The sequence below is a fragment of the Chaetura pelagica genome, unplaced genomic scaffold (genome assembly GCF_000747805.2).
Source record: "Chaetura pelagica isolate M959 unplaced genomic scaffold, ChaPel_1.0 scaffold1, whole genome shotgun sequence".
Lineage (NCBI taxonomy): Eukaryota > Metazoa > Chordata > Aves > Apodiformes > Apodidae > Chaetura > Chaetura pelagica.
Window position 1 is genome coordinate 818,181 of NW_009951948.1, and position 11,332 is coordinate 829,512.

An 11,332-nucleotide genomic window follows, 5' to 3' on the forward strand; every position below is an offset into this window, starting at 1 on the left:
GGCAACAGATCCTGCACTGCTCTGCTCTTTCTGGGTCTGAACATTAAAATGCCTTTGATAAAGGCAAACCTGGAATCAGACAGTTTATTTCAGGTTCAGGATCTGCCTCTGTTAGTTTTACATTGCTAGAAATGTTGCCAAAGGAGGATCAGGCCTCTAAAATGCTGGAACATCTTGTTACACCTGTGTGACACACAGATAATTGTTCTTAAAAGCTCTTCATCTTTCCCATCTCTCCTTTATTTTTGGCCCATTGTTACAGACTGCAGCTAGATGGCCAGGTCCTGTTGCTGTGACACTGATATCAGCAGGGAGAAACAGGGCAGTGCTTCAGAAATACTATGTTCAATGGGATTTAGATGCCATGAGCCATAATACCTCAGAGGATCTGGGTCTGAAAGACCCTTCCCCCTGCAGAGCAGTGCACTCAAAAGTGAGAAAGAGCCTAACACAGAGCCCATCTTCTTGACCCAGCCTCTCCTCTCTCTTTTCTTACTTGTCAAGCATTGTCATGTTATTTTTCATCTACATCTGCTGTCATACAATTATAGGATTTTAGGGTTATTCAGGGAGGAAGGGACCTCTGGCAGCCTGCAGCCCAACCTCCTGTTCAAAGCAGAGTCAGCCATGAGATCAGACCAGGTTGCTCAGGGCTTTATACAGTCGGATCTTGGAAACCTCCCAGGATGGAGACTGTACAGCTCTCCTGAGGCCCATACCTACCTCTGTGGGAAGAGCATTTCCCTGCTTCCCAGGTACACCTCATGAAGCCCTGTCTTTTCCCCAGATGTGCTCCTGCACCATATCCTAGGAGGTGGTGTCAATGGGGACTGAAAGTCCTTATGTCCTCCATGGGATAATTTAGGAGGTGACTATGCTGAGAGGGCAACTCACAGACAGGGAAGTCACTCCAGCCTCCTCACTGATAGCAGGATTTTAATCACAGCCTCACTGAAATAATTAATTCACAGCCCTCAGGTTGCTTAAAGAGCTGTAACAACGGGCTGAGAAGAAATTGCTATCCATTTTCTCTTGGCAGGACTGTAACGGCATGACATGGCACCCTTCGAGCTGGGGAACGAAGAGGAATAATCTGAGTAAACTTCAGAACCAGAGAAAGGCAGACCATCTACCCAGAAGAAACAATGACAGAAGATTCCTCCACATATGCAAACACAAAGAGGTCAATTTAGATTTAGTTTTTTTAATGTGTCTTTATTGCTTAAGGACATTTGGCGAGATAGCCATAACATAAACCTCGCGTCCAGCATTACTTGGCAACACATTTCCCAGCTGGAAAGAAAATAAATTGGATATTTTTTCTTTGTGCTAATGCCACATTTTTTGGACGCTATTTTGGAAACTAATCAAGAGGTGGCTGCTCAGCATGCCTCTTCATTCTTGATGGCTTTTTAGTGCAAAATAGCTAGCAGCAACTTTCTGAAGTCCCCAGAGGTATCAGATCGGACAGCTTCAGCTAACGACTTCTTGTACATTTGCTGGAACTTCTCCTTTATTGCTGGCAGGTCACTCTGAGGAGATACCAAAAGCCTCTTTAGAAGAGCTGGATGTGCTTTGAGTAATATGCCCTGCTCCTACCAGGACCCCTGGGGTCTGATCCAAGGTCCACTGCACCCAATGGGAGGGGGAGAGGAGAAAGCAGGAGGTCTAAAAGCCTTGGAGGACTTTCAGCTTAATGTTTGGATTGGAGGTAAGCCCATATCAGATGGTGTGGTGAGGGGACACTAGCTGTGAAGAGGGGTAAGGGCCTGTGTGGAGAGCTGTGCTGGGGCAGCCAGGGGCAGCTCTGCCCCTCACTCAGTGCTGCTGTGCAGGCACGACCTCCATGCTGGAGAAAGTTGCATAGGTTGCTGTGAGGTCCTGAGGCCAGTCCATGTGGCAAGCAGGGAAAGATGCACTTCCGGGAGTATGGCTAAAAGAGAGTTTTGTTCCATCCACAAAAGTAATTTTCTGGTTACTACAGGGGTGGGAATTAAATGCCTCGTCTCTAGCTTTGCTGTGAAAAGGCACCCATGGCACAGTTCCGGTCTTTATCACTGGGGTTTTAAATGTTATCATGATTGGACTGTGGCTTAACAGTGAGACAGCCCTGGAGCCTCATTTCTCACACTGCCAGTCTTTGAGAAATATGCTTTCCTTGTCCCTGTGAATGACTTATGTGTCAAGACTGAAACAGCCCCGAGGTTACAACATCCACAGCTTACATGGAAGGAAGACTTAAAGACTGTGTTTAAGATCTCAAATGTCTTGTGCAGTTTTGTTCTTCTTAAAATGACAATTATCTCCTTTGGTTCTTTGTTTTTCTTCCCTCCTCCCCATCTGTTTTTCCCAGCTGGAATCAGAGATAATTGGCAACATATGTTTCTAAGCAATTCTCAATTTGGGAAGTGCTGATTTATCATTGCTTAACTAGGAATTTAGTTTTAACATCCCATCGGGGCCAGACCTCCTCATGGGCTGGTTTTAACCAGGTACAGTTGATTCCACTTGAAATTTCCTGCATGCTTTCTGGTTTAGTTCTTTTGAAAACAGAAATAGATGCAATATCAAAATTAAAGTTGCCTGGTACAAAAGCGGAGTGTGACCACTGGTGTCATTGGGCTGAAATAGGTTGACTGAGCACATGACCTGCCAGGACTCACTCCGTACCCTCTACATTTGTATTTCTGCCAGAGCTGATGAGAGGCATTGCAGGTTGCAGGGTGTCTTACCTCGGCCCTGGTCACAAGGATGCGAATCAAGGTGTCTTCATCAGTCCCAGCTCCTTTCATCGACTTGTGCAGAAGTGTAGCAAAATAACCTGGGCAGTCTTTGGCACAGCTGACTAGAGAAGACAGTGGGAGGCTTCATTATACTTATATTTTGTGATATATCTTTAATGAGAAGGAAATAAATGAGCAAGAAATAAAGGTGACTCCTTAGGGTTTATGCTCAGACAGACGTATGACCTGGTAGGGCTCTCATTCTGTGACTGATCCTTATCAGTAAGCAAGGAGAAGGCTTGGAGGCTGCACAGGGATGCATGCACATTCCTGCACAGGGAAAGCATGTTACACAGTGGGGTGATCAGCACTGAATGCTCTGCCATTCCACAGTGAAAATGACACAAATGAGAACAAACATTTGCCCTTCTGGAGCTCCTATTGTCCATCTATTCTTGGGATAACTGCTTACTCTGTAGCTCAAGGGAGCAAGACTTGGGAGAGTCCAGGCCCAGATGGATAAAAGCAATGCCAGTAAGTTAATCAGAGCCAGGGCACAGGCTTAAGTAGCAGTCACAGTCATTCCAAGTGCTAAATTGCTGTTGAGGACCCTATACATTTTTGTGGTGGCTGCCTAGGACACTTCAAGGATGCCCAGGCAGCCACTGGAAGTTATCATCAGCCATGTCCTCAGGGAAAGCTTGGAAGTGGCCACCTTGTGTTGAAGGGCAAATAATTTATCTGCATGGAGAGAAGCTGTGTCTACCAAGTTGTTGTTTTTTAAAGCCAAGGGGCCCAAATTGCTACTGAAACCTGGCTTTTCTTTTCCGGGCAGATACGTCAGCTCAGTTTAGGGCTATCTCAGTAGCTGCTGTCAGACTGTACACAGACCCCAAGAAACAATGTGAGATGATGGGAAGAACTAGAAAATAAAACTTTTGACACTTTTTTTTTTTTTTTTTTTTTTTTTTTTACCAAGAGTAAGATAAGCCTTCTCCAAATCTCCAGATGTTTCACTTTTAATGGATTCTTCTATGTCCTTCCCACACACCTACAAGGACAACAAAAAAGAGCCATCAGAGCTGCTCTCTGTACATGTCATTCCACTATCATAAAACCAGCATCAGCTTTTCCTATAGAGCTTTTCCAAGGGAGCAATTCAAGGGCAAATGAAATCTTCCTTTGGTGTAAGTTCTCACAGATCCACTGGCACCAAGAGAAGAAGGTCTCTGCAGCCAGGTAAGGCACAACAGTTAAGAACTGGACAACCTAAATCAAGCAGTCACATGTAACTGAGGGCTTCTAGGACAAAGCAGCTTCTGCTAGAGTGACCCCTAGCAAGGAGAAACAGTTCAAGCTTCCTCTAACCCCTCTATCAAAGGCTCTGGATGGCTCCCACACAAATAAGATAATTTTTGGAGCTTTGCCAGCTCTATGAAGTTTTGTTGCTTATTGTCTGGCTTCCCAGGGAAAATTTACAAAACAGATTGCCACTTTAAAACCATTTTTCCCAACTTGTGTGAATTTCATGATCTTCAAAGGCTTTTACTTCACTCTGTTTTGCCTATCAGGGTGGCCCTGCATGGTTCAAGACTCTAGTGGACTTTTAGATCAGAGCTAGGAGACCATGCATGCAAGGAGGCATGGAAACAAACCTTCTGAGGATTTAGGCTTAAGTTCTGGAAACTCCCAGCCTGGTTTAGATCTTACCCTATTTATCTTTCCAGCTGCAGAGAAGGACTGATTTTTGCATGGCTCTAATCTTGGCCCATGTCTACTTCAAGTACAGCCAGGCAGGATGTGGTGGATTGGTTTGGGCAACCTGATCTGGGCTTTAGGAAACAAAAAGCCAAGGTAGCTTGGCTATTGGAGCATTTAACTGAACTCCCAGGATTTGGGCCACTGTGAGGAAGAGAGTATCAGTTAGTGACTGGGTTTGCCCTTCTGCCAGCAGCAAACCAAAACTTGGATAAAACTGCAAACATTTTTCCAACTTAAGGGTTCCTTATAATGCTGACACTGAAATATGGCCTTGACAAGTTTGTTGGTTTTGGTTGTTTTTTTTTTCATCATCAGTGCCTGGGGTTACAGTTTTCTGCTGAACTCAGAGTCATCCTAGGGTAGTTCAGGACTGTGAACCAGAGCCTGGAGAGGTGACCCACTCCTGAGAATAAATGTCTCTTCTGAGCTTCCACCTCACTGCCAGGAGAAGGACCCTGGATCTCCATTGCTTTGACTGTCACAGGTCATTTCCAGGTAAGAGGTCTCAGTGGAGGTGGGTTCCAGGACCAGGCATGAGTATAATGTCCCTGGTGGGGGAGAAGCACCATTATTCTTAGAGACAGAGGGAAGTATGGCAAAGTACCTGCACGGGCTGCGTGCTCAGTGCAGGAAGAAAGGAAGAGGCTGGAGATGTGCCTCTGCCCAGCCAATATGAGTGTGAGAAGCAGGGGGATCAGGAGGAGAGAGACCTTGTCAGGCTCTGCTTCTGAGAAGGGAGAGGAAAAGACTAGAAAAGCAAACCCCATCTTCAGGGCAGGAGTTTGTGAAACTGTCCCTTTGCCAGTCCTCCTGCAGGGGTGGGAACATCCACTGTCATGTGGCTGTGGGAGGGAAACAGCAGCACCACATTTATTTAGCTGGATGTTGTGTGGATTATGAAGGGGGGATAGGGTCTTCACTGGCAGAAGATACAGATTTTATCCCCTATTTCCATGAGATCAGGATCCAGTTCTATAAAAACATTTTCCAAGATTCTTAAAGCATTCAAGAAGTTTTCAAATGGCAAAGAAAGGATTGCCTGCTCTACATGTCATTGTAGGGTCTGCAAACTACATGTCAGGCCCCGTGAACCCACATGGCAGAAATGAATAACTCACCTTCTCATAAGCTTGAAAAGTAGCTCTCAGCTGACTATAGCTTCTCTTTGCTAAGACTGCATTGAAAGCCAGCTCGTCTGTTCCCCAGCGGCCTTCTCCTGCCTTAGAGATAGCACGTTATTTTTTTTAAGCATTCACAGTAGAGACAAAATACCATCCAGAGCCCCTGATGCTCCAGGCTCCAGCCTGTGCCCCCCTTGCTTGCTCTCCTCACGCTGCCATTGCCCTCAGGCTTGGTGTGTTCAGCCACCCCCGAGGCAGCTCTTGCTGCACAAAGTGGTGCAATCGGGGACTTTCCTGCTCTGGCACTTACTTTATAGAGATCTGTGGCATCTTGCTCAGCGAGTTCTGCATTGACCTGTTGGGTCTCATCGCGGGTTGCCTACAGGAAAGGACATGACAGTAAAAACAGAGGAAGCGCTGGTTGCATTGCATGTAGGAGGGAAGGCTGACAGCTCGTGGCACTCACAAACGTTTTGGTTGTAGTTTTGCTGCCATCTGCTGACGGCCAGTGATGGGGCCTGGGGGCCCTCGGTGGGCAGTTCTGAACAGTCTGTTCAAGCTATAAATATAGAAGTTCTAATCCTGAAGAACCCCTTTTGCTTATTCAAATTACCTCATTGTGATATTACATAAACTAATTACATTATTATAAGTAACAGCAAATACTTATTATGATGACGCAGGGTACACAGGATAGAGAAAAGGAACCATCTCTATTAGGTGGATGCAAATGAGGAGAGCCCCCAGCCTTACCTGTAGCACAGTGACCAATATCTTCTCTAGATAGCCACTTGTGTCACTTTTAACATCAGACTCTAGATCCCTATCAAAGACTGTGAGGAAAAAAAATAAATCAAACAGTGAGGATTCACCCTGTGAGAAGGGCTTTAAATGAAGGTGTTTGAAAGACAACACTACTTACGTCGTTTGTATGCCTCCTTTATGTTTACAATCTCCTGGGAAAATAAGCAAACAGGCAAATAAATAAATAAGGAAAATTATTTATTGAAAAATAAACAAATAAATGAGCAAACAAAACCATAGGAAGTCAGTACCATGCCTGTGTTGCTTGAGGTGTGACAGATGAGGAGGCAGGATGAGAAGCCAAATTCCAACTCCCTGCTCATGCTGGGGCTCCCCACAGTGCAGAGACACTTCTCAAACCCAGCCCAGTTCAGAACAGCATTTTGAGGGATGCCTGACTCCTGCAGGAGTCCCTCTGGATTCACTTGCCATTAGGCATAAGCTAGAGGGCTTTTTGAAGAGAATCGTGATCCTGTATCTGGCAGGAGCCACCTCAGGACGTCACAGCAGGGCCAAAATTGCCTTTAACAGGCACTTGGGGATTTTTCTCCCTCATCAGTGTTGCCTCTGTGCCATCCATGGCACATATAAGTAGGACCAAGGAGAAACTGAATTTATATTGCTCTTAATTTCTGAAAGACTTTCAGCCCTGGTGTGGCAACCTTACGGCTACCATGACTGACACCAGACATTTGAGCCATGGAAGCTGTTCTGATCCCTCCTCCTCCTCCCAGGGGATGCTCTTGGCGAGCTCTTTGCCCTGCTACCAAAGGAAGGTGAGGGATGATGTCCCAACCTTATTGTTCCTTGTGCAGAGGATCTCGATGAGCAGCGACTCGTCCGTCCCCGCGCCCTTCATCGCCTTGCGAAGCTCCCGGGCCTCGTACTCGCAGGGCAGGTCCAGCAGAGCCAGCACGGTCTTTTCAAAATTCCCACTCAGGTCTCCCTTCAGGACCTCTTCCAAATCCTGCAGGGACAGTCAAAATGGTTAGGGCAAAAGCTGAGGTGGGATTGGAGGGGTTTTAAATTTATTTTGAGGAATTTCATTATTACAAAGCTTCTTCTGCACCAAAAAGGGACAAAAACCACAAAAAAGCGCCTTTAAATACATAGATTTTTCTTTTTTCCAAATAAATTCCCGAGACATTTTTATTTCATATTGAATGAAATGATTGTCCCATCTTCAAATACCAGCCCATACCACTCCAGTTTTGATTCTTACTTGCTTAAATCAATGCAAACTAGTGTTTTTAAAAGCTTAACAGGAGACTTTACTCTGAAACACAACACAGAAACTTCCTGCTTTGAAAGAGCTGCAAGAGAAGGGATCAAACTTACCAAACTTCTCTTCCAGTTTTGGTTAAAATTCACTTACTTGAAAAAGCAACAAATTTCTACAAAATGCTTCTGTGCTGAGCAATCAGCATTCTTTCCACCAAAAAAAGTATATGATATGATCTCCATGATATGATCTACTTAATTCAAAATTTAATAGAGCCTTGAGAGCTCTCTAGTGTACATGCACTGAGTAGGATGCCTGCTGATGATTTATGTGAAGCACCAACTGCAATTACCATTTCCTGTCCTACAGGAAGTACTTGACAAGTTCAGACCAACAAATGAGAAGCCCAGCTCTAAAGCTGTTGTTCTTAAATATCCTCTTACACAATATAAAGTCAACACTCAATCTAGGAAGTCAGACTGACAGGGGTGTTGGAGTAGTTTCAACACCATGAATGTTGCTTCCTCAAGCAGCAGGAGAGTGAAATGGTTCAGTCTCCTCCCTGAGAGATTCAGGCTGCCCAGGCGAGCCAGAAGGGTTGCTACATGCTGAGGCAACCAGGATATCTCCTCCAGAAATCAACAGCCCAATGAGATTCCTCAGTTTTACAATGTGACTTCTCTTTCATCACTGGAAGAATTCGAGACTACATTATTAAACTCAACAAAAATATAATAATGTGAGATTGAATAGTTCCTCTGAATTTGCATCTGGTCTGAGAGGGATTCTGACTTAAAATTTTCCTTTTACAGTAATACCTTCTTCTGAATGTGCTGAAGATGAAAAGCTGAAATATTTTTTATTTCAGTTATGAATTCTCTTCTAGCTCTCCCAACTTCGATTAAAATGCTCTGATAATTAAGGCTGATTTCAGTAAGACTCTGAATCCTAAGATTAGGAATATAGTTGGTATTTTAGGAGATAAAATCTACTGAATCAGAAACTAACATGTTCTCCTTAAATCCAGTAGGTCCTTGATATTTTCAAAAGCAGAGGCCTGTAGGCTGTATTTCTAGCAGGAACGTGGTTTGAAGTAGAGAGGCCATTTATTTTTAAATACCTTGTTAAACAGAGCCTTGTACTTCTGTTTTATTTGTTGCCTCTGCTCTGATGTTCGACTTGACAAGACTTCGATAATTTTCTTTTCATCAGTTCCTGAAAAAGAAGTTGTGTGTAGGAATTATTTAAACAGGAGTCCAATGCAGAGGAAAGAAAACATGATCTCTAAAGAGAAAAAAAATTGCTAATATTTATCCCCACTGGTGCCAACTTTAGGATTCATAGCATCTAAGATTCCTTTGAGGATCTACTTAACTGTAGTCAGTTACAATAATCAGACCATCAAATAAAAGTCCACCAACTTGGACTGCTTGTATTTCATCAGGGAAATTGAGTCCTTGGTTTGAGAAAGTCAGACACTACTCCTAAAATCAGGATTATACCAGTGCCCTTACATGTTTTTGGTGGCAATGCTTGTTTGAGTAATTCCAAAGGATCAGCCGTCAGGTCCAATTCATCAAGCATGTGAATGCTTGTGCTGGCACAGGCCAGGGTAGGTATGAACATGTTTAAATCAGCTGCATGAATCCACAGCTTGAATGTACAGCCTGCACAAAATGGGTTGTGATTTGCCCTAAGTGGAGTCAGGAGGAGGAGCAGGAACCAGCTTTCATGGTTTGAGTCTCTGCTGATGCTGTTTTGCTTGGCACCAGCTTGGAACTGAGGCAGGTCCAATTATAGAGGGAGAAGCACACCTATCTGACAAGGTGGGGTTAAACTCTTGGTAGGAGAGTCTTTGGGGAAGTGTTTTGAGAGGGCTCTGTTCATAGAACAAGAACAGTTCATAAAATTCAGCACTTTATGGATTCTGAGTGTCTGTGCAATACAAGGAAGAAATGCTTAAATACAAGTTTATTGTGCATATGCCTGGAGTGAATTTATTGCTCTCATGTGCCTGCTGCCTGGCTGTTTGTCCTCTGCTGGACACTGTCACTTCCATGGACCTAAAGATCCCATGAATTCTGTGCCTTCTTCATTTACACACAGCCAGCCAGATTACTTTAACATACTTTAGAAGATGGTGGGAACAAGTACTTTTTGTTAAAAATAACCAATGCATATCAAGGAGAATAATTATATACTCCTTACAGCTGATGGAGCTGCAGTGGGCTCTGATGAGCTTATGGAGGTGGTGATGGTTTTGGTCCTTGAAGACCTGGGAAAGGACATACAACCATGACCTTAATCTGACTTGACTAGCTGCACCCCATTACTGTCATATCAGCCTTGATAGCTGGATGTTCCTATTTCAGGGAGCAAATGTCATGTTTATCCCAATCCCTTGGGGCCAAGCAACTATCCAACTAGATCTTACCAGTCTTTGAGGAACAAACTAGCTTCCCATTAATCTTAATCATATAAAACTTCACTGGTGTGCATGTTCTTTGAGTCAGTAAGTGACAGAAAGCATAGAGATTACCTGAAACTGGTTGATACAGTTATTTTGCCCTAAGTTTAGGTATATGCTCTTTATAAGCTTGAATTGCCCTTTGTGTAGATAACAAGAGCTTTCTTACCTGCCCCTTTGCAGGCACTATGTAATTTCTTGGCATCTCGTTCTGCATCAAAACCATGATGATGGTGTTTATTGGTTGACTAGGAAAACAGAGACACAATGGATGATACACAGCAAAGAATTTTGCATTAGTTTCTCTGAATTACAGCAGTTAGGACTGAGTTCTTGCTTGCTCTTTGTTCATACTACCTAAACCATGAAGTTCTTGCTGGGCTTTGCTGAAATACAGGATCTATCACTAGGGCTCCAAGAATGGATCCACAAAGAGTTGTCACCACATGACACATGGTGCTGATCCTGTATAACTTTATTCTGCCAGTTCAGGCTTATTCAAATAATTTAAAGGTAAGAACTTCATCCTAAGCATCCTTATGCCAGATCAAATATTTTTTGTTTGTACCACTTCAACAAGAAGCCAATATAAACACCTTATCAGATGCATACAGAACCATGCCCCACCTCTGCAGTACATTTGTAAGTAGCAGGAGTTACAATCCCAATCAGCTGAACAAAAACTGGTCCTGCAAATCTTTCTTGTGTTGATGCATTCATGCAAACAAGGTAATTGGAAATATATAATGTGATAAAGCTGTTGTGTTTTCTTTGTTGTGGTTTTTTTTTAATTTTGGTAAAATAGTACATGTAGTTGCCTTGAGCAAAATCTACTGGGGATAATAACTCAAAGTCCACAGCTGCAGAAGCAGTTTACAGCCTGACATATCTATGTAAACAGAAACCAGCAATGTGTTCAGCCTCTCCAATACAATGAATCAGATATTTTCAGTGCCTAAACTCTCAAAGAATACTAGAAAATAGGTTCTAGGCTCTTAAATCCAGTAGAACTGTATGCATACCTTGTACTTGAGGGTTCTAAGTGTTCAAGTGCTTTGGCATTTCCATTCAAATACCAACACATGGATCAGGCTATTTGCCAGGCACTGGCACCACCACTGCTAATTAAGGGTTATGATACCCCAGGGCATGGCACTCTGCTCTCCACTAAATTAAGGGTTATGACACCCCTGGGAATTACAGTCTTCTTTTAAGCCCTTCTGAAAATGCCACC

The 11,332-nt window shown here is 43.6% G+C and overlaps 1 protein-coding gene across 1 annotated transcript in view; it reads right to left on the reverse strand.

Annotated features, from left to right (window-relative positions):
* Nucleotides 1–1,195: 1,195 nt before the first annotated feature.
* ANXA13 (annexin A13) overlaps nucleotides 1,196–11,332 on the reverse strand; it is a 24,686-nt gene continuing 14,549 nt past the window's right edge. The window contains exons 2-11 of the mRNA XM_009997532.1: nucleotides 10,268–10,346; nucleotides 8,752–8,846; nucleotides 7,206–7,376; nucleotides 6,528–6,561; nucleotides 6,359–6,438; nucleotides 5,916–5,984; nucleotides 5,603–5,704; nucleotides 3,699–3,774; nucleotides 2,733–2,845; nucleotides 1,196–1,532 (exon numbers count right to left, since the gene is read on the reverse strand). Coding sequence (XP_009995834.1) covers nucleotides 1,413–1,532; nucleotides 2,733–2,845; nucleotides 3,699–3,774; nucleotides 5,603–5,704; nucleotides 5,916–5,984; nucleotides 6,359–6,438; nucleotides 6,528–6,561; nucleotides 7,206–7,376; nucleotides 8,752–8,846; nucleotides 10,268–10,346 — 939 coding nt within the window. The 3' untranslated portion in view covers nucleotides 1,196–1,412. The remainder of the gene's footprint in view (nucleotides 1,533–2,732; nucleotides 2,846–3,698; nucleotides 3,775–5,602; nucleotides 5,705–5,915; nucleotides 5,985–6,358; nucleotides 6,439–6,527; nucleotides 6,562–7,205; nucleotides 7,377–8,751; nucleotides 8,847–10,267; nucleotides 10,347–11,332) is intronic.